The 23,906-nt window shown below is 47.9% G+C and overlaps 1 protein-coding gene across 8 annotated transcripts in view; it reads left to right on the plus strand.

Annotated features, from left to right (window-relative positions):
* Window positions 1–19,428, plus strand: part of LOC119166758 (12S rRNA N(4)-cytidine methyltransferase METTL15) — a 173,027-nt gene extending 153,599 nt beyond the window's left edge. For all 8 annotated transcript variants that reach the window (XM_075882462.1, XM_075882465.1, XM_075882458.1 and 5 more), the window contains one exon: window positions 19,139–19,428. In XM_075882462.1, the coding sequence (XP_075738577.1) occupies window positions 19,139–19,345 (207 nt within the window). In that variant the 3' untranslated portion in view covers window positions 19,346–19,428. The remainder of the gene's footprint in view (window positions 1–19,138) is intronic.
* The last annotated feature ends 4,478 nt before the right edge of the window (window positions 19,429–23,906 follow it).

Below are 23,906 nucleotides of genomic sequence, written 5' to 3' on the forward strand. Positions count from 1 at the left end.
TCGTTCAATGACATCTATAATGCATTTTACAATGTTATCACACTCGACGTCCACGTCTTCATCATAGAGGGCATCAAAATTCGTTCCTTGTAGTAGTTTTTGCACGGAATTATAGTCGACACGTGTTGTTCGTTTAATGGCAGGTATGGCAGGAGCACAAATGTATTTCTGGGGTAAAAATAGAAAGGTGGGATTGTGATCCGCAATAGCAACAGCGTATACGCCTGCCGATACATCCAGGTCAGCGTTACACAACACGTGATCAATAATCGACTCCGAGTGGTCTGTTATGCGAGTGGGTGATGAAATAACATTTCTCAGATTAACTGATTGTAGCAAAAACACGTAATCATCACATGTATCTCCAGACACGTCTATGTTAATATCACCGCAGACAATAATAGGTGCTTTAGAGGCCACAATGGGTATCATGGTACTTTCCATCACAGTAATGAAATCAGCCACACTGGAAATTGGTGGACGATATATTACACCGATGATGACACCATTCTGAAGATGAATAAAAAGAGTCTCTGCCGATGAACTGCAGCATGAGCTATTGCTAAGGTGAACGAAACTAAAGCAGTCTTTGATAAATAGCGCCACACCCCCTCCTCGTGTAGCAACATGACTGCATGACGAGGAAAACATTGCATTGTGAGGAAACACTGCATTGTGAGGAACCGGTTTATTCAGCCAGGCTCGAGCTAAATCACACTGGTGATGATATTTACAGATGAACAAGATGTACAGGTGATGATGATATCAAAGAGAGTAAAAGAGTCATTCGCTTGTTGCGCTCACACTAATTCTCCCGCGCAGTGAAAGCGGCCGCCTGGTCGCTTAACAGTATTATGAAATGCGTTGCGCATAAGGCTTTAAACGAGATACGTGCACTATCTCTGTTCCTCGGCAACGATGATCAGGATTAGCGCTAAGAGGAGAAACGCGGTAATTGAAAGGAGATGTCTGTTCGACCACTGTGTACGGCCCAATGAAGTGACTGATGAATTTGTCGCATAGGCCGGGGACGCGTAGTGGAGTCCATAGAAGAACTTCGTCACCAGGGGAAAAACTCGCAACACGGCGAGACAAGTCGTAGCGAGATTTTCAAGTGTCTTGAGAGAGGCCGGTGTTAACACGGGCCTGGTGACGGCAGTGTGCGAGACGAGATAGAAATTCTTCAGAGAAAGGAGCCGTCGAGGGTGCAGGGGCCGAAAGGAAAGAGACATCTAGAGCGAAACTCGGCAAGTGACCATGGACGAGAAAAAAATGGAGAAAAGTTGGTAGTGCATTGAGCAGCCGTATTGATACAAAGTATCACTACCAGCAAAAACAAGGGAAGCGTGGGCAGAGAAGGAAGACGACGTTGCCTCCACTGCGATCCCCCTGAGTGGGTACGAGCCATGGCGGTGATCATCATCATTAGACGGTGATCGCGGACTCAGGGCCCATTAAAAACCCCCATTAATTTACCTCGCCTTGTGTAACATTAATTTACCTCGCCTTGTGTAACAATTTGGTGGAAGGTGCTGGGTAGGACGAACCCAAAGACGGGAGCTTCACTACCAGGACTTCGTCGCAGCCGCCGCCTCGCCGGACTTCCACCTTCACCGATCGTAATGGCCCAAGAGCAGCCATCCAACGCTTCGAGGCCAACTCCGATGGGTTCCGTGCCGTACTACAGAGTGCCACCAAACTTCGGCGGGACCTCAGGAGAAGACGTCGACGTGTGGCTCAAGAACTACAAGCGGGTGAGCAGAAGCAATGGCTGGGACTCGAACGAACAGCTCAATCATGTCGTATTCTCGTTAACTGACACCGCCCTTATGTGGTACGAGAACCACGAGGACATGTTAACGACTTGGGAACGTTTTGTTGAAGAAGTGCAGAAGTGCTTCGGCGATTCGGACGCAAAGAAGAAACGCGCGGAGCAGACATTGTCTCAGAGGGCACAGCTTCCAGCAGAAACATGTACGACATACATTGAAGAAACATTGAAGCTGTGCAAGATCGTGAATGGGAGGATGTCTAAAGAAGACAAGGTTGGACACGTTCTCAAGGGTATAGCCGAAGACGTGTACAATTTCTTAATTGGGAAAGACTGCTTGAACTCCGTGTCTGACGTGACGAAGCACTGTCGTACCTCTGAATCCCTCAAGATGCGACGAATTTCTCCGAAATTCGGCCGCCTGTCCAACGTCCCCACTGTGGCTAGTGTTGAAACAGTGCCGCCTAACGACCTTGCTTTGACCATACGGCAGATCGTTAGAGAAGAGCTGCTTCGATGTCAGCAGAGCTATCATCGCCCCAGCGATTTTTAGGATGGGTACGTAATCGAACCAGAACGTGTGCGAACTCTTGCTTCTCTTCCACCATGGCAACCATCGATAAACGCAACAGACGCTTATGAATATCAAGGCACACGGCAGGCTGGATTCCCCCGTCAACCACCTCCCAACTACGAACGAAGTTTTCGCCCACCTGTTTACCCGACATCGCCTCCCTACAGGGCCCCCGAAGGACGGTACCACTATCCCATGCCTTCCGAGAGGAGTCGTTACTCTGAGCAACAACGTAACCTCGACCAAGTCCGGTATGCTACAACTGTGGTGTCCCGGGTCATATTGCACGTTTTTGCGACCACCGCCCATATCAGCGACAGTCTTGGCCTTTGTATCACCAACATTTCGACTATCCGCACTCCACGTCACGGAAACCACGCGCACCTACCAGGTCACGCTACCCCTTGCCGGCCTCTGATCGAAGTTTGACGCCACCTCCAGCTCCTCGTGCTCCACGATCGCCGTCGCCACGGCGACGCGCATGTACACCGCCGCCGGAAAACTAGTCGGTGCGGCCAGTGGGGGTGAAGCCGCAAGATCACAGGTGCTATCTACAGATATACCCCCGTCAGCGTTTATGTTGAAGAACAAAGTTCGTGTAGTTGTCGATGGAGTAGCTACTATGGCACTTGTGGATACAGGCGCGACAGTTTCGGTGATGAGTGTAAATTTTAAGAACCTGCTAGGACCAAAAGTGATGTTTTGCCTGAACCGTGGGGTGACATTTCGTGGTGTAAGTGGTGACGTGTTGTGTCCGGTGGGATATTGTACTGTGGACGTGTCGCTGTGTGGCAAGGTGTTTTGCACAGAGTTCGCGGTTATTCCGCGGTCTACACATGACGTTATCTTGGGTATTGACTTCTTGTGTGAGTGTGGGGCAACTGTAGACTGCAAAAGTGGGCATCTTTCTATACACGGTACTTTCCCAACGGCGCTCTTGGAAAATTCTTGTCCGGAGGAATGCATCTTTTTCGTCTCCGTGGATACAGTCGTTCCTGCATTTTCTGCTGTGCGTGTTCCTGTGACATGTTCCAGTAACAACTGTGGCACGTTTGACGCCACGCTCGAACCGATTCCCTCGGCATGCCTGAAAAAGAACATTCTCATTCCCCATTGTATAGTGTCAGTCGTTGATGGACGGGCAGGTGTGTGGACAATGAACAGTTCCATGGAGCCTGCAATTCTGCCAGGCGGCATGAAACTTGCAGTATTTAGACCCGAGTCATGTACGACGCTGGTTGCGCTTGTTGATGCTACAAGCCAAAATGAACATCTAGGCTTAGAAGGTTCAGAAGATGCCCAATTGCTACAAATGGTCAGCAAGTCACTTGACCAAAGCAAACGTCATACCCTGCTCGACGTTCTGTCTAAGCACTCGAAAGTGTTCGATTTTTCTAAATACAGCCAAAGGCCCTTAATCCCAGCGTCCCGGACACGTCATCAGATCCACACCGAATCGGCGCATCCCATTAGGCAGAAACCTTACCGAGTGGCACCATCGGAGCGCAAGATCATCAACGAGCAAGTTCAAGAGATGCTGGAAAAGGGAATAATACAGGAATCGGCGAGTCCGTGGGCTGCTCCCGTAATTCTAGTGAGGAAAAAGGATGGTACGGGGAGATTTTGCGTTGACTACCGCCGACTGAATTCTGTTACCAAGAAAGACGTCTATCCACTGCCGCGCATCGGTGACGCTCTAGACTGCCTGCATTCCGCGTCCTACTTTTCATCTGTTGACCTGAGATCAGGTTACTGGCAAATTCCGATGCACGCAGCTGACAAAGAAAAGACGGCATTTGTTACGACTGACGGACTTTACGAGTTCAACGTTATGCCATTCGGATTATGTAATGCTCCTGCGACATTCGAAAGATTTATGGACTCTATATTGCGTGGTTTAAAATGGCATATATGTATGTGTTACCTTGATGATGTCGTAATTTTTGGCCGTACGTTTGAGGAGCACAACACTCTTCTAGACCTCGTGCTCAGCTGCATTGAAAAAGCTGGCCTTGTATTGAATTCAAAAAAGTGCCACTTTGGCGAGCGACAGACATTGGTGTTAGGACATCTCGTCGATAAAGATGGCATTAGACCTGACCCACAAAAGACCGCGGCCGTTGAATCGTTCGAGCGTCCTAAATCTGTGAAACAACTGCGTAGCTTCATCGGGCTCTGCTCGTATTTCCGCCGGTTCGTACCCAAGTTTGCGGATGTGGTTCACCCCCTGACGAGCCTTCTACGCAAGAACAGCCTGTTTCAGTGGACCTCCGAGTGTGATGCCGCTTTTCACAAGCTGAAGTGTTTGTTAACTTCGCAGCCAATACTTCGGCACTTCAATCCTTCATCGCCCACGGAAATTCACACAGATGCAAGTGGCATCAATATCGGTGCCGTTCTCATTCAGCGTTCTGGCAAGAAGGAACACGTTGTGGCGTACGCAAGTCGTTCTCTAAGCAAACCTGAACGCAACTACACAGTGACCGAAGAGGAATGCCTAGCGGTAGTCTTTGCCGTGCAACGGTTTCGCTCATACATCTATGGTCGCCCGTTCACTATCGTCACAGATCACCATTCCCTGTGTTGGTTGATCAACCTTCGTGACCCATCCGGCCGCCTCGCACGATGGGCCATTCGTTTGCAAGAACATGTCTTCACCATCTCATACAAGACTGGCCGTCTACACGCTGATGCGGATTGCCTCTCCAGAATGCCGCTACCATCGACAGATTGTGAAGGCGATAACTTTGACTACCTTATCGCTTCGCTGTCGTCTGGCTTTCCCGATGCCGTGACTTTCGCCGCTGAGCAGCGTAATGACCCAAGCTTGAAAGCTCTCTTCCCTGGAGCGAAAAATTCATTAGGCGAAGGCCGATTCTGCGTCCGAAACGGTCTTCTTTACCAGAGAAACTTGTCCACGACTGGCGCCCGCTTTCTGCTGGTTGTTCCTGCGTCCCTCCAAACGCCTGTTCTGCGTCTCACGCATGATGATCCCACTTCTGGCCATCTAGGCACCGCACGAACACTTAGTCGCACGAAAGAGCGGTTCTATTGGCCGAAAATGAGCAAAACAATTCAGAACTACGTGGCCAGCTGTATGCAGTGCCAGAGCCACAAGCGGCCCTCCTCGGGTCCAGTTGGTCACCTGCAACCTGTAAAGCCTTCCGGTTCCCCTTTTGAAAAGGTCGGCATTGATCTGATGGGACCATTTCCACGCTCCTCAAAAGGTAACCGGTGGATAATTGTATGCGCCGACTACCTGACGCGGTACTGCGAGACGGCTGCCTTATGCTCCGCCACGGCAGTCCAGGTTTCGGAGTTCCTGTTGAACTCAGTCATCCTCCGACACGGACCTCCTCGCGTGATAATAAGTGACCGTGGTCGACAATTTACCGCTGATATTGTCGAATCATTACTTCGTTTGTGTGCCTCCAAGTTCCGACACTCAACTGCGTATCATCCGCAAACTAACGGTCTCACCGAGCGCACAAACCGAACGTTGATCAACATGTTGTCAATGTACGTCGCCTCTGACCACAAAAACTGGGATGAAGTATTACCGTTCGTCACGTACGCCTTCAACACGTCGAAACACGAAACGACAGGCTATAGCCCTTTCTATCTGCTCTACGCTCGCTCACCTCGACATACGCTGGACACTATCTTTCCTTTTGTCATCCATGACGATTTAACAATTGCTGAAACCTTGTGTCGTGCGGAAGAGACCCGTCGACTTGCCTGCTTACGTACACTGGCAGCGCAAGAGTCATCCAAAACTCGCTACGACAGTCAACACAGGCATGTAACCTATGCCCCCGGTGATCTAGTGTGGGTGTGGACCCCAATACGCAGACATGGCTTGAGCCAAAAGCTACTGGCACACTATGCCGGTCCTTTTGTGATACTCCGTCGTGTCAGCGAGGTCCACTATGAAATTGCACGTGTCACCACTAGTGGCCGACGTTCATGTAAGACGGAGGTGACGCATGTTGCCCGCCTGAAGCCGTTTACACGAAGTATGCAAGAATGACTCGCCCAGAGGGCTTCGTCTGAGAGAGGAGGAATGATACAAAGTATCACTACCAGGAAAAACAAGGGAAGCGTGGGCAGAGAAGGAAGACGACGTTGCCTCCACTGCGATCCCCCTGAGTGGGTACGAGCCATGGCGGTGATCATCATCATTAGACGGTGATCGCGGACTCAAGGCCCATTAAAAACTCCCATTAATTTACCTCGCCTTGTGTAACATTAATTTACCTCGCCTTGTGTAACAGTATTATAGGCGAATGTCACGAAGGGTAGAATTGCATCCCAGTTCGTGTGGTTGGGGTGAATGTACGTGGCGATCATGTCAGATAGGGTCCGATGAAACCGTTCAGTCAATCCGTTGGTCTGCGGGTGGTTGCTAGAAGTGGTCTTGTGAACAGTTTTCGAGGCACGCAAAACTTGCTCAACAATGGAAGAGAGAGAGACTTTGCCACGATCACTCAGGAGAATGCGTGGAGCTCCATGATGCAAAATATATGGCGAAGAAAGAAATCGGCGATCTCAGTGGCAGTTCCAGATGGTATAGAAGCTGTTTCTGCGTAGCGGCTAAGGTGGTCGACGGCCGTGACAATCCAGCGATTCCCATTGGATGATATAAGAAGAGGGCCCTACAAGTCGATTCCAACGACTTCAAAAGGCGAGGCGGGACAAGGAAGAGGTTGCATTAAGCCAGCCGGAGCAGTTGTCGGTCGTTTTCGCCATTGGCAATGGACACAGGAGGCGACGTACTTAGTGACGGCTGAAGAGAGGCCAGGCCAAAAACAACGACTTCGTATTTTGTCGTAAGTCTTGTGATAGCCTAGATGAGCGGCGGTTGGATCATCATGAAAGGCTTCCAGAACTTCACATTGCAGAGAACGTGGGATGACGGTTACCCACTTGTTGCCATCGATGTGGTAAATGTAGCGACATAAAGCATCACCGACAAGCTTAAATTGTTTAAGTTGTCGACGGAGTCTGGCGCTTGGAGGAGTAGTAGAGCCGGTCAAGCGGTCAACAATGGTGCGGCAGTATGGGTCGACACGTTGTGAAACAAGGACGGATAGGGTGGCAGGTGATGAACTTAGCGCTGCGATTGGAGAGGTGCTGTCGTTTTGGAGCATCGATGGTGAGTGGCTTCCGCTGGGCAAAGGACAGCGCGATAGAGCATCAGCATCTTGATGCTTCTTCCCAGATCTGTAGGTGACATCGAAATCATACTCCTGCAAGCGAAGCGCCCAGCGACCGAGGCGACCCGATAAGTTTTTCAGCGATGAAAGCCAGCATAGGGCATTATGGTCGGTCACGACGGTAAAATGACGGCCGTGAAGATATGTTCGGAATCTTTGCACTGCCCAAACAACAGCAAGGCACTCCTGTTCGGTGATAGTGTAGTTCTTTTCTGGAGCGGTAAGAGCACGACTTGCGTAAGCAACAACGGGTTTGCATGAGTTTTTGTCACGCTGCAAGAGTACCGCACCAAGACCATGGCTACTTGCATCGGTGTGAAAGATGGTGGGTGCAATGGAATCAAAGTGGCACAGTACCGAATCCGACGTGAGGGCTTGCTTCAATGCCGTGAAAGCGCTTTCGCAGTCTTCGAACCAAATGAAGGGGACGTTCCTTGCGAGGAGTTGATGGAGCGGAGACGCAAGTTCTGCAAAGCCACGTATGAAGCGCCGGAAGTAAGAAGATAACCCAAGAAAGCTGCGCAGGTCCTTTTGACGTAGTGGACGAGGAAAATCGAGGACGGGGGCAAGCTTCTCAGGGTCGGGCCGAATTCCTTCTTTGCTGACAAGGTGGCCGAGAACCTTGATTGTCTTGCTAGCAAATGTACATTTCTTGGTGTTAAGCTGCAGACCGGCTTTTGCAAGGCATGTGAGGACTTCGTCAAGACGTTGTAGATGCTGCGAGAACGTGGATGAAAACACTACTATGTCATCGAGATAGCACAGACATGTTTTCCATTGCAAACCACGGAATACGCCGTCTATCATGCATTCGAAGGTGGCGGGCGCATTACAGAGTCCAAAAGGCATCACATTAAACTCGTACAACCCATCTGGCGTTGAAAAGGCGGTCTTCTCTTTATCGGACTCCGACATTGGTTTCTGCCAGTAGCCTGACCTAAGGTCGAGGCTAGAAAAATACTCTGCGCCCTGTAATGAATCCAGTGCATCGTCGATCCGAGGAAGGGGATAAACATCCTTGCGCGTTATTTTGTTTAGCGCACGGTAATCAACGCAGAAACGCACTGTCCCATCTTTCTTTTGAACGAGAACAACTGGGGATGACCAGGGACTCGAGGAAGGACGTATGATGATGCGTCGTAGCATGTCTGAGACCTTTTCCTCAATGATCTTGCGTTCTGCCTGAGACACGCGATATGGACGCCGATGTACAATACGAGAGCCGTCAGTCTGGATGCTGTGAGTAGCGGTGGTAGTCATGCTGAGGGCGGGCGAGTTCACGTCAAATAGAGAACGGTGTCTATTTAACAGGGCGAGCAAATCTTCAGTTTGATCAGGTGTTAAATCAGTTTTTATTGTTGCCGACACAGGTGTGGCAGAGGCACTGAAAGGCAGTGATTGTGACTTTGGGATATCGTTGTGGCTGTTGTTCGGAAGAGTAACAATCGCAACAGGCTTACTGTCGATCGCACAAGATACTGTTGAGCCACAGGGGAGCGGTACACACTCGGGCGTTTGATTTATGGCGGTTAGGTACGTAGACCCATCGAAGAAGCGAATAAGCCCTGGTGTGATCACAATGCCCCTACGTAGGGTATGGCCGTAAGGGAGAATTAGTACGTCACCATCCACAATGTCGGTGCAATTAACACTTATAATTTCTTCAATGTATGGCCGAAGTACATAATCTGACGTGGTGACAAGGCGGATGCGTCCATCTTGTTCAAGCGGAGAACAGTCAGTGGCATTTAGATGCAGGAGGCGCTGATGACATGATATGAAAGCGGACGCAGAAGACAAGAAATCCCACCCCAGAATGAGAGTGTGGGTGCACTCACGAAATACCGCGAAAACAATGTGATGACGAATGCCTTTTATGCAGACACGAACGGTACACTGTGCAAGTGGACGAATGAGAGCGTTAGTCGCCGCACGTAGAGGTGGGCCGCCATAAGGTGTGGTGACTTTTCGAAGGCGGGAACAAAAATCAGCTCGAATAATCGAAACGGCAGTGCCAGTGTCTACAAGAGCCTCAACGCGTACACCTTCTACAAACAATACTATCAAATTCGATGGCCGCTCTGGAGGAATTGTTAGCTGTCCGGTGGATGCAGTTTCCCCTCCTAAAACTGCATTGGGGAGTTTTCCGCATGGGCGTTCGTGGGATGGGAGGCGGGCCGCAGAGGCGACAATGAACGGCGACCTGCGGCAAGACGTACGGGAATTCCCAGGCATGTCGTATGGTAAGTAGGAGACAGTGAACGGTAATAGGACGATCGGGAGGGTGGTCGTAGGTAGTTCATGGTCGGACGGAAGCTTCGGTGTTCTTCAGGAGCGTAGCCGCGTTGCTCGTCTTGTTGGTGCCTTCGACAAAACCGAGCGATATGTCCTCGATAGCCGCAGTAGTAACAGGTTGGTCGAGATGGGCGCTGAGGTGCGTAGTAAGGTGATGCACGCACTGGCGGTGATAACGAAGCCACAGGCCTATGGTCTGCTGTTGTAGGCACAGAAACGGGGGGTGCGGCAGAGAGCGCGGCAACTTCGGCATCCGTGCGTGTCTGGCGCACGCAGGGACCGTTGGAACACGTTGGACGCGATGCGGAGGCGATCTTTTGTTTAATCAGGTCTCGCAAGCTATCTTTTTCAGTGACCGGTCATAGCAGGCAAGCAGGCAGGCCAGGCCAGGCCAGGCCAGGCCAGGCTGATTGATTGATTGATACGCTCAAAGTCGCCGAACTTCGCTAAGAAATGCTTCGCATTTAAAAAAGGCCAGGCCAGGCTGATTGATTGATTGATTGATTGATACGCTCAAAGTCGCCGAACTTCGCTAAGAAATGCTTCGCATTTAAAAAAATGGACATGGGCCGGGCACAAAGCACGTTGGCAGAATAACCACTGGTCACTAAGGGTAACTCACTGGATTTCCATAAGAGGCTAACGCATGAAGGGGAGACTGAAAGTTAGGTAGGCCAATGAGATTAAAAAGTTTGCAGGTAAAATGTGGCACCAAAATACACAAGACTGGGTTGATTGGCAGATTATGGGAAATGTCTTGGCCCTGCAGTGGGTGTAGTCAGGCTAATGATGATGAATGATACTGCCACTGGCTAAGAAGATAGCTTGAAATGACGACGATGGCGAAGGGCTGAGCGAAACGTGCGTGGACTGTAGCAGCGTTGTACGCATTTGTTCGCAAATATATTCTGCGCATATACTCTTCCCTGTAACATCATTAGTGGAAGATGCGGGGTACGACTCGCTATACAGTGCCAGGAGCTGGATCTTCACAGCAGATGGTGTGTTGCTGCTACCATGATGACTGACGAAGCTACTGTTGTCTTTCGTACATCGCCGATATGCTGTTCATGAGAAGCATAGCCGAAGCGCGTTCTCACAACCTGGAGTCTCAGTGCCTTTCTCTCTGAACGAGCGTCTAGCGGCGGGAAGCGACAGAGGGATAAGAATGTGACAACTTCTATGGTCCATGAGCCAATCTTTCTACAGGCATTTCCTCCATGATGGCTTGTTTGGGGAGGCGGCATGGCCGACTGACCTGGCTGGTTGTGACTAAGGGATTATGTGGCTAATCCTTTGCTGCCTTTCTAGGAAAAGAGCAGTAAGCACTCGCCCGCCAACTTGCTCCGACAAGGACCCACTCTCCCTCTCCTCAGTGAAACTGACCGGAGGAACATTGCGTCAGCAATTAAGTGCAATTTCATTTCATTTCATTTTATTACCTTAAAGACCCCATTGAAGGGGTATTACATAAGGGGTGGGTACATATATGAAAGCGTGAAAGCCATTTTTTTTTACAATGCAAGGTAATTTGTTACGGTGTTCAAAAATGTGGTAGGACAGGTTATCGTGGTGATTTCGTTAGAAAGGCCGTTCCAGTCCGTAGCTGCACGAAAAAAGAATGAGGACGAAAAAGTGACGATGCGCGTACGCGGCCGCTCAACTTGTTGCGGGTGACCAGTGCGATGGGAGATGCGTGCCGGAGGAAGAATGTATGGTGGCCTGCCGAGCGAGCTGTAAAAAAACTTGTGAAAAAGGAAAAGACTAGAAATGCGGCGATGAGATGCAAGCAATGATAGGCCAGATTCTGTTTTCAGTGCTGATATGCTGACGTCGTAAGAGTACGTAGAATGAATAAATCGTGTGGCTCGATTTTGAAGTGACTCGAGTTGATTGATGAGATATGCTTGATGCGGGCTCCAAATGGCTGATGCGTATTCTATCTTCGTCCTTACGAGAGATTGATAAGCTAGTAATTTGACATTATTAGGAGCGTGACGCAAATGGCGTTTTAAGAACCCGAGTGTTTTGTTAGCAGATGCAATGATGTTTGTAATGTGCGTTGCCCAGGTTAAATCGCTACAAAGGGTTACTCCGAGATATTTATAGGAAGGAACTAATTCAAGGTTTGTGTCAGCGATTTGGTACGGGAATACTATCGGATTTCGACGGCGGTGAAAGGAAACAGTTTTACATTTGTTAGGGTTGAGTTCCATTAGCCAAAGGTTACACCATTCCTGTAAGCTTAGTAAGTCAGTTTGAAGAGACGTGTTATTCGAAATGATGTTTATTTTACGATAAATAACGCAGTCGTCTGCAAACATGCGTATGTTAGAAGATACATGTAATGGTAGGTCATTAATATAAATCAAAAACAGAAGCGGGCCTAGGACAGACCCTTGAGGAATACCTGATGTTACCGGGGTAGTGTTAGACATTTGATTGTTGACGGAAACTGATTGCGAACGATTAGTTAAGAATTCTTTAATCCATGCTAATACGTCATCATTTAAATTCAACGCGGCAAGCTTTAGTAGTAGGCACTGGCGGTGATAACGCTTCACACATGACAAAGCCGTACACGTGTGGCACAGCACACTATCAAAGAAACCTAGTTGTGATCTGATTTCAAATTAACAATACTATAGCAATGCTTTTCAGCATGCGCTCCAGAAAATTGAGCTCTTTTTGAGATAAGGCCACAGACGGCGTACTCAGACACAGCTTCACAGAATTCGCGATAGCGTTCCCCTCAGTAATTTTCCCGTGTCAACTGGTTACAACTGCGGCGCTAGATGACACACTGATCAAAGAACGGAGCGCAGCCACACGTCTTACATTGCATAGCCAGGAAACCACCAGAAGAAATCTTGTTTTTTACATTGCAAGAGTGCTCGTGCAAGCGGTAATTAACACACCTACCAGTCTGCCCAATGTAAACCATGCCACCCGACAGCAGGAACATGTACACAACAGCTAGGGCACATTCAACAAACTTAGTTACAGGCTTCTTTCCACAGGTGGGTTGCACCTCCTTCTTGGGGTTCGTAAGCTTACATAGACGACTTAGTTTGTCTGGAGCAGACAACACCTGGCGGACATTTCCTCTAAGGCCACCTTTTTCAAATGGTGTGAAATTTGATGTATGTACAAAATCACACTGGTTTTCTCAGCATCGGGCTCACCATTGGTCTGCAGTTGTCCCTGCATACGTGGACTATTCAACAGGCACTCGGCTACCGACGCCGGCACCAACACTGGGTAGCCTGCCAAGAATAATCGCTTGCTTTGTCTTGCAAAACTAGCGGCCATAGTGTGACTACATGACTTCAACAAAGCATTTCTAAGACATAACCTGGAAATCCCTCGCTTTATTAGCTTTGAATGCGCCGAATTGTACTGCAAGAGAGGCTGTTCTGACTGCGGTTCATAGCACCAGCAAGTGTGTTCAAACGAACAAGAGAGGTGGAGGTCATGAAAGCGGACTGTGCCTTCTTGCAGTATTTCGTACGTCGCATCAAGTGGTACACGCAACCGTCCGTTGATTAATTGATATGTGGGGTTTAACGTCCCAAAATCATCATTGATTATGAGAGACGCCTCAAAACCGTCCGTGCCAAACGCCACGCACAACAAAGAGACCAGCTTATTTCTCCCTCGCCACCACTAAGGCTTGTCGCCACCGGCACTATACCATGATGATGATGATAGTGGCGATCAATGCTCGCGAACACAACGCCACCTACCTGTCGATAGTTGTGACCCTGAAATACATCTTCTGCGCGAGATACATGTGCCACGCGGCGCAAACAACTTTACAAGGGGGTGTCAACATCTTCACATTTTCTAACCTTAATTAAAATCATATCCCGAAAAAACATGATATAATCAGCTACACAAGCTTTAACAAAAGATTGCAACACATGCCTCTAAAGAATGTTCGTGCACGACGACACCGCCGCCAGTCTACACTGGTGCACTGTCAGGCTCGACGACTTCACCTCAGTATCGGTCCTGCAACAGCAACATTGTCGTCACCGCAACGAACCGTCACTCACGCCGACACGTCTTCTGGTTGTGACCAGCACTCATGAGGGCGCCAGACTGCAGGCAGTTTCGCAGGTCCCGGGTATGTCCATCGCCCGACCTCACGACCACATTCCTGGCCAGTGGCGCTGACTATGTGCAGAAAACATCCAGCCGCGGGTTACATATCTCATGCCGCGTGCATTAAAAACACTCAAAAGAACAATGCAGTAGGGCAAAGGGAAGGGAGCTTCAAGCTTCTCGCCCACGTGGTACGATGGTCAGTAGTGCTAGCTAATACATCGGCAGCAGCCGAGACGCCCAGATCACAATTAAAATAAATGTCCCTTTTTCTAACTGGTGCATCGCAAGATAAAAAAGTGAGGGAAGCAGAGTGCAACACCTCAATGCCACAATATTCCTAGTTGTGTCACATGCGACAGGCGGCTGCGCAGAGCCTTAGGCCTAATGAGTTGCTTGAGAACAACCGGCATCCACCCAGCAGCCTAGGCGTAGAAGAGGCAGCTGCAAGAAGACATCCTCTCTCTAAGGTGGCCCTATCGCTTGCCGCACACAGCAGCTTACCGAGCGATCAGCGTCCACTGTCTCTGACGGTGCTGCGGCGTCGAGCAGCAATACCAGACAGCAATGACGCCCGGCTCCCTGCGCCCAAAGATAAAGAAGCAGTTATTCACAGAAAATTGGACCACCCACGAGGCTTCCGTACTCACTTGCTTCGGGCTTGGCCTACAATCCACCTGCTCAAAGCTTTGCTCACCCCAGGATGCAGACCGCATGGCTCTCGTTCCAATTCAACAATGTTCTCGAAAACCAAGCACGAAATAAAAAAAACACTTGGGAGCAGAAAAAAATGAAACTCAACGTACTGACAAGTTCGAACACGTCACAAAAACAGATCTTCTTGCTTTCAACAAAGCACACCGCTAACGCTGGCAAAAAAGTCTCCCTAGGTCTACTCTGCTCCGGCTCTAACAAAATCTTGTACCAAACCGCGAAAACTTTCATCCGATACTCTCAGAGAGCCCCACGTTGGGCGCCAGTGTGGAATCTGGTTGTGAAAAAACTCCATGTTCTTGCAGTGAACGGACACAGTAGACACGCAGTCATAACAAACTAAACACACATTTATTTATTTAACTGCTTTTATAACAACATCATAAGCCAAATTATTATTACATCAATTTCGATCAGCATGCTAAAACAACCTTACACAATATTACCATACACTCAACAACATAACACACACACAAGGCAGCGAACGCTTGACTCACCACGAGGGCCCCGGCAGATGGCCCGCAGTGCCGTACACCAGGGACACACGGTGAGAGACAACCGTCCGCCCCAAATGTCGCGCACAAGAAAAGAGACCAGCTTAATTTTCGCTCGCTGCCACCAAGGCTTGTCGCCGCCTGTGCTTTACCATGTTGATGATGATAGTGGTGATTAACGCTCGCGAACACAACGCCACATTCCGCTCAATAGTTGTGACCTCGAAAGAAGTCTTCTGCGCGAGACACGTGCGCAACGCGGCGCAAACAACTCTACAGAGGGTGTCGGCACCTCCACTCGTTTTTGTTCCGACCATTTCACGCCAATGATATTCGATGAGCTCTCTGCTGAACAAGGCTCTGCTCTTCGCCCCATCCTCGCTTTTTATCTTGACATCTTTGATTTTGGCGACAGTAATTTGGACCAAACATCCTTGGTAACCCATCGCATCGATACTGGAGGCACTCGACCCATTCACAGACGACCCTGGAACATGCTTATATACAGTGGGAAGTGGACTGCTTGATAAGCGCATAATCTAACCCTCGTCTAGTCCCTGGTCCTCCCCTATTGCACTTGTCAAAAAAGACAATAGCTAGAGATTCTGTGTCACCCTCTCAACCATATTACCAAGAAAGATGTGTATCTTCTACCGGACATAGATGATGCACTCTGCTGGTACTGCACCAAATATTTCTCTTCAATAGACCTCTGCTCAGGCAATTGGCAGATCGCTGTGGACGACCAAGACAGAGAGAAGATGGCCTTCGCGACTTCTGATGGACTTTGCCCCGCCGTGGTGGTCTAGTGGCTAAGGTACTCGGCTGCTGACCCGCAGGGCGCGGGTTCAAATCCCGGCTGCGGCGGCTGCATTTCCGATGGAGGCGGAAATGTTGTAGGCCCGTGTGCTCAGATTTGGGTGCACGTTAAAGAACCCCAGGTGGTCTAAATTTCCAGGGCCCTCCACTACGGCGTCTCTCATAATCATATAGTGGGTTTTGGGACGTTAAACCCCACATATCAATCAATCAATCAACTCCTGATGGACTTTATCAACTCAAAGTGATGCCTTTTAGGTTATGTAATGCTGCCTGAACTTTTGAGAGCATGATGGACTCTCTGCTTCGAGGGATGAAGTGTTCCATCTGCTTCTGCTATCTTGACGATGTTGTTGTTTTTTCGATTTTCGACTACTTTTGAAAACCATCTTGCCTGTCTCTCCATAGTGCTTAATGTTTTCTGACGTGCCAACCTTCAACTTAACTCGTCCAAATGTCACTTTGTGCAACACCAAATCTGCATACTCAGCCATCTCATTGACAGTGCGGGCGTACAACCAAACCCTGCGGAAGTCCGAGCAATTCGCAACTCCCCCACACCTCACTCAGCCAAGGACGTGTGATATTTTCTGGGACTGTGCTCCTACTTCCGTCGTTTTGTCGAGAATTTCACTGAAATAGCCTGTCCTTTAACCTGCCTACTCAAAAAGAATATCGCATTTACTTGGGGCCAACAACAACCAAATGCCTTCTCATCACTTGTTGACATTTTCACCCATCCACCAGTCCTGGCATCCTTCGACCCATCTGCCACCACGAAGCTTTGTACCAATGCCAGTGGCCATGGCATAGGCGCAGTGCTTGCGCAACAGCAACAAGGAATGCATCGCATCGTTGCGGATGCAAGCCACCTGTTGTCGCGCTCCAAACGAAATTTTTTTAAATTTTTTATTACGATACCTTAAAGGACCCGAAGGCATTACATAGGGGGAGGGGGGTAACATTGATTGGGCAAATAATATACAAAACACTAAACAACATAATAGAAATACACGAAAAGGGTAAGTAAAAACATAAACATTTGAAGGTTAAACAATGGCTAAAAAAAGCAATCATAACAATCATAGCAATCATTATTTCGTCACAGAACGTGAGTGCTTAGCTCTCATCAGGGCCATTGTGAAATCCCAACCATTCCTGTATGGCAGGCACTTCTCAATTATTATGGGCCATCACGCGCTTTACTGTCTCTCCTCGCTCAAAGACCCTACAGGACGCCATGGTTGCTGGCTGCTGCACTTAGATTACACTTTTTCCGTATCTTATAAATCAGGACAACTTCACAAGGATGCCGACTGCCTGTCCCGTCACCCAGTCGATCCCCCTCAAACGATGGAAGATGGACATGAAGCCTTTGTTCTCTCAGTTGCAGCATTCACCAACATAGCTGATGAACAACGCCGTGGCTCCTCTTTGCACCCTATTATCGATGGTCTGCAATCTCCACACACTGACTGCTCCTCACAGATGTTCCCCCTTCAAAACAACATCTTGCATCGCTACAACGCCCACCCTGATGGTGCTGAGCTTTTGCTTGTTGTTCCTGCGCATCTCCACTCAGACATTTTGACCCAGCTTCGTGATACACCTACCACCGGGCATCTAGGAGTCTCGCGCACCTATAACCAAATTCACCAATGCTTCTTTTGGCTTGGCCTCTACCGTTTTGTGCCCCACCTCTGCCAGCGCCGCAAGATACTTGCGCTGGGTCTGCTGGTACTCTTCACCTTATTTAAATACCAGACGGGCCATTTTTCCGAGTTGGCCTCGACCTTTTAGAACCTTTTTCCATGTCGGCCACGGGTACTAGGGAGATTGTCGTTGCTACCGACTACGCCATGCGGTATGCTGTTACGCGAGCACTCCCCACCAGCTGCGCTACTTATGTAGCCGATTTCATTTTTTATGACATCATTCTGCATCATGGTGCTCCTCGTCAGTTAATCACTGGCTGCGGCCGCTATTTTCCGTCTAAAATAGATGACGACCTCCTGCGATCCTGCTCTACCCACCACAAGTTCGCTACAACGTACCACCCACGAACCAGGGGCCTCACCGAATGTCTCAACCGTACTCTGACAAACATGTTAGTGATGTATATCTCTGAGAATCATAAGAGATTGAGACATCCACTTCCCTTTTGTTGCCTTCGTATACAACTTTTGCGTCATGACAGAACTGGATTTTCACTTTTTTACCTACTGTTTGGTTATGATCAGCATTTACCCATGGCATGGACACCATGCTCCATTCTGACGACGCCTCATTGACTGCGTATGCTTGTGATGCCCTAGCCCATGCTGACCTTGCCCACCAAGTTGTCCTGGATCGTTTATGTGCCTCACAGGTTAACCAAAAGAATGTTTTCGATCGCCGGCACCGCGGCATGCAGTACTTCTTTGGGTCGCTGGTCTTGATGTGGTTATCATCACGACGTATTGGTCTCTGCGAAAAACTGATGTCCCAATATGTTGGCCCTTACCGCGTCATATGCACAGTCACCAGTGTGACCTAAATGATTGCTTCACTCCATCCTATGTCAGCAGCAGCTTCAGTCCCGACCAAACTGTTCATGTTTTAAGACTTAAACCATATTACTCATGCGCAGAGGATTGATCGTGCCAGGACGGTGCTTCTGCCGCAGGCGGGTAGTGTCACGGGCTGAGAAGATAGCTTCGAATGATTATGACGAAGGGCTGAGTGAAACGTGCCTCGACTGCATTGGCATTGTACGCATTTGTTCACAAATATATCCTGCGCATATACTTTCTTCCCAGTAACAATATAGACATATGTCTTATACAAAGTGTTAAGTGTTTGCGCATGAAAGTTGACTGTGGCTAAGGCACATTGCCGGGCTAGTTGGTTGGGGTTTATCATTTATATGGGTATATCGCACCACGACAAGCACACAAAGGGAGAGACACACACACAGCCCTTTTATATGCCTTGTTATGAGAAGAATTAAGAAGTTCTTAGAGCCAGTTCTTGTCTTTTCTATTATTTGCAATCTGTTTTGGTTCATAGTTGAGTTTTCACCATAAATGCCACATACCAACTAGGCCGAACAGAACGTTCATTGATGTTCAACCTTGCAAGGCCAACTGACATCGCATTGTGTGTGCAGGGTGTGGACATGAGTGAGCCGGTGAACATTGCCCAGCGCCTTCGTAATGCAGCTGTGTGGCACAGTGCAGAGGAAATGGTGTCTGAGCGGCAGCACCATTGGCAGCCTCTGGGCCCGCTCCAGCTGCCGTCCCGAATCGAGACGGAGCACAACCCACGAAGCCGTTCGGCCAAGCTGCGTGTTGCTGAGAGGACAGCCACAGCTTAGCCAACTTATAAATGCTATTTATTACAAGTTGCACCTCATCTCTTACGTCTTCAGGATCATTAAAAACGTATAAAAGACCTCTAGTTGTAGAATGTTTGTCGGACAAGACCTTCATTTAGGACAGTTGTTAAATGCTTAAGAGGGGAAACACAACGCGAGAAAAGACAAGGACGCAGGAACACAGTCCAGTATTCCTGTATCCTTTTTCACTTCATTGTGTTTTCCCAGCTAAGCATGTTTGTTGACCTGGGTCAATTTCATTACCAGTGAATGTGTGACGTAGTGCAAGCTGGTATGACTCGAGGGTTAGCACTGTCCTTCATCTGTTCTGTTTTACTTTGACCGTACACATACGCACAGAACTTACAAAGAAACCTAAACAGTACATGAAGTGCAAGAACAAAGCCATCACTGCATGCACACGTCTGCATCAAAAGACTTTCTGTGTCGCCAGCAACGTATTACCTATAGTCACATGCTCTTATTGATGCCTCATGGTGTCTTGCAGCATTGTAACTGGCACTTGTGCTAGCTCCAGAATGAAATTGGCTTCTCGTGTCTTGTGTGTAATCTTAGCAGAACGATCTGAAACAGTCTGCAAGTCTGGTAACACTGTGATGCAGCCTTCAATAGGTGCTACTCACAGGTGGGTGTTGGTGAATCACATTAAAGTGGATAAATAAGCACGTGTGGCAATATGCCTGCCCGATACAAACACCCACTTCGTACTTTGTCGTGGTGGTTGCTGTGTTGATCGCTCAAGTTATCTACACAATAAATGCCATAGGGAAGGAGTATTTTTTAGAGAACTTTGCACTCGGCTTTCAAAGTGCGGTGTGTGCATTAAACCCTCGTATAAGTAAAACTCTCCCAAGCTAGAAGTGTCGTAGTACTGATTGTTTGGGCAACTTCGCTGACAATGCTCCTTGATTTACACCAAGCTTGGCCACTCCAGTTCAGCTGTGCCATCCTGCTCTATTAGTATTGCACCAAAACTGTTCCCAGGGGATCTTTGATGCTCAAGTGATCTCCTGTCATCATCATCATATCACGTTGCATTCTTCCCGTGGTAATGGCACAAAAAGCTCACAACAACTGGTGAAATTCGCCAAGAATTGATTTAGGCATTTTGAGGGCTTCGTTCTCCTTTTAAGCAGACTTCCCACTATCGGTTGATGTCTTTGTGCATAAGAAGAAGGAGAAAAGTCGGCCGCAACCACATCAAATTGCCTTGTTATCACAACTATGTGATTTCTGAATTCAAGCTGTTGAGCAGTTGAACTGATTGGTTTTTGTTCTGGCAGTTCTCAGTTTTCTTCCTTTCAAAACATGCCTTGTGACAGAATTGTGACAAACCCTTCCTTATCTGATGGTACTGCAGTTCACTTCGGGACCCTTTTGTAACACCTCATTCAAAAGCACATCGTCTGTGTTTTATGTGTCTCCTTAGTCTGCTCGAGTTTTACTTTTTGTAGGAAGTGTTGCACCTTGACCTTCAGTCATTGTCTTTGTCTGTTGTTCATGAAACTAAGTTCTGCGTACGTACTACACAAACAGCAATTTCGTCTACGTGCATTTGAGTAGTAACCTGCCTTCATTGTCATTCTGACGTGTCACACAAACATCTCCGGGATGAAGAAAGCCTCGACAAGTTCATGTGCCAACTGGTCCCAACTAGGCACCAAAACTTTGTTTGTATCAGCGAATTTCAGCACGGTTCATAACAGGCAGTCACCAAGAATGCACTGCAGTGAAGGCGACCCTTGTTAATTCTTTATTGAAAGCTGGTGCACCCATCCTTCTTGTGGTATCAGTGGTGCCATCCATAAAGTGCTCTGTGTGTGTGCCTTAGTGAGAGTTAATGCACCTTTTTACTGAAGGCTTTGAGTTCACTTGCTATGTTTATGCCAGTTATAATGTTTGTATGGAATACCCCATGGTGGTGACACTTATTATTGGAACTCCTGTTATTGATGCTGTTGAGGCAATTTCTCGATCTTCAAAGCCTGATCACCACAGACCACCTGTTATCATGATGTTCGACACAATGCCTGTGGGCCTCTCAAGTTCTTCCACAAGAGTCGTAGCTGTGCTTCTGGTCTGTCGAAAAATTTTAGGGGAAAGCCCCTTAAGATGGCACGTTATCCGTAAACCGCCGTCTACAGAAGATGTAGCTAACACAGGTGTATGTGAACAAGCCAAAACTTCTGTGAACAACGAAAAGGTTGACAAAATGCCAGCTGTGAAAACAGTATGAATATAAGAAGACACAGTGTCGGGAAAACACCGGCATTTAACCAACCAACAATTAAAGTATATGACGGAACAAAAGGTTAAGACAAAAATAAAAGGTTTTTAATCAGCACAGAATAGAAGGCCATGTGGCCATATATTTTTTTCATGTGCATCATATTGTGAACCATGGGATGGCGTGGCTGGAGGCATCAATGCGCCTTCTAGCGAAGAGACGCCTGCTGCAGTGTGTCTGCACGTCACGTCACGTCGCTTTTTCTGATGCAGTAACGGCGCTCGTAGCCAAAACAACAACTGGGTATCACTTTCTTTACGCTATTAAATTTGTGTATTTTTTTTTATGTAGCATCTGCGACTGGGCCCGTTCTATGTAGTGCGGAGCTTGCGTAGTTACTTCAAAAAAATAATTTGAGCGCAAACACACGACACCATAACTCACTCACATACACACACACGCACCCAGGCATCAAACACGCACAGCGCTCCTTTCCAACTGATTTATTTATAGCTAGAAGGCTTGAATATATACATCGGACACATGTGCGCACTAACACCATAGACGGCCAACGGCATACTTTATCAATACATACAGTTTATTAATTTCAGAGCCTAAAATGGATAAAGTGGATTCGCTTGGTAACAATGACAGCAAAGGGGTGCTTACACAGTGATCTTTATTTTTTTTCAATGAAAAAGGCCTCTAACACTTCACGTGCAATTTTACTTGCGCTTCTGCCTAGAATCTTCGTCTCAAAGAATCGTGCATCACAACCACACGAGATTATATGCGCAACCAGGCGCTCATACTTGCCATCTCGTTTTGTTAATTTTTGAGCGTGTTTCCTTAACCGGTTATTAATACCTCGTTCGGTTCGGCCAATGTTCAATTTTCCGCAGGATAAGGGTTTGGAGTACCACGACACCTGTGGAGCATTTCACAAAGGCCCTGTCATGCTTCTTCTCGCAGCCGCGCTTTTTGCTTTTGCACACACGTTGGCACAGTCTTCTGATTTTTTCGGGTGCGGAAAACACCATCAGTACGCTGTGCCTGGCCGCGACCTTGTTGGTGTTGTGCGAGAACTTGTAGATATATGGCAAAACTTGTGGCCTAATCCTCAAGGGATGGGTAGCAGTCATCGCTTCCCGTGTTCCACGTTTGAACTTCTGCAGAAGTGATTTAGCAACGGCCGTAATGACGGATCGAGGGAACCCAGAAGCCTCTAATCGGCTCACCTGATTAAAGAAACTAAATTTCATTCTGTGTGGGTACGACCTCCTCAACGCTGACTCCAAGCAAAGAGACGCAACGCCCCTCTGGACAATCTTTGAGTGGGCAGAATCGTACAGCAACAACTCCTCAACACGAGGATGATAAGACCAGCAAACGTGCTCATCGTTCCACATGAGGCACAAGTCTAAACACTGCTCAAAAGCTTCTTGTGGCAATTCAACAGTGAAGGAAAGCCCTCGTCCTAGCCTTATAAAAACATTTAAAATAAAATCAGGGGATCTAAGGTCTCCTTGCTTATTTAAAACTATTAAAAAGTCATCAACGTATCTAAAAACCTTTAAAACCTCCCCCCCTTTAAAAGCATTATCCAAGTCTCCATATACAACCGCTGAAAATATATCTCAAAGAGCCGGCACGACACAGGAACCAATGCAGATTCCCTGCCGCTGAAGAAAGGGCTTTTCGTCAAACATTATAAAGGTTACATTGAGATAAAATTCAAAAAGCGATAAAAAATTGTCAGTATTAACGTCTGCGTCATTGATAAAAGCAATGTCGCCATTCTCTTCAATGCAGGATATTACAGAGGCTAGAAGCTTGTCATGCGGCACAGAATAATAAAGATCTGCGGCATCCACTGGAAAGGCGTTGCCTGTAATATCACGAGACCGCAAAAAGTTGCACACATCACTTGAGCCCTTCCTGCAGAAAGGTTCATTTAGATTCTTTAGCTTGCTCTGAAGAAATCTGCTAACGTTCATTTGCCATGATCCTCCTTCACTAACAATAGTGTGAAAAGGTACGTCTGGTTTGTGTGTCTTGGCCGAGAAAAAAACTTTAAGGTTGCTCGCTTTGCTGTTCTCTATGTCCTTGGCTAACACTGTAAGCCCCACATTCTTGCAAAAAACCAGCGAACTTAGATTTAACGCAAGTCGCTCCCTTCTTAGCTGGGCGAAAGTTCTTCGTGATAGCCGCTAAAGCCTTCTCGTTGTATTTTCCCTCAGGTATGACCACAAGCAACTTTCTTTGTTGGCTAGCATTAATGTAAATTGTTGTCCTTAAAAACGAAACAACATT

The sequence above is a fragment of the Rhipicephalus microplus genome, unplaced genomic scaffold, assembly GCF_043290135.1.
Source record: "Rhipicephalus microplus isolate Deutch F79 unplaced genomic scaffold, USDA_Rmic scaffold_12, whole genome shotgun sequence".
Lineage (NCBI taxonomy): Eukaryota > Metazoa > Arthropoda > Arachnida > Ixodida > Ixodidae > Rhipicephalus > Rhipicephalus microplus.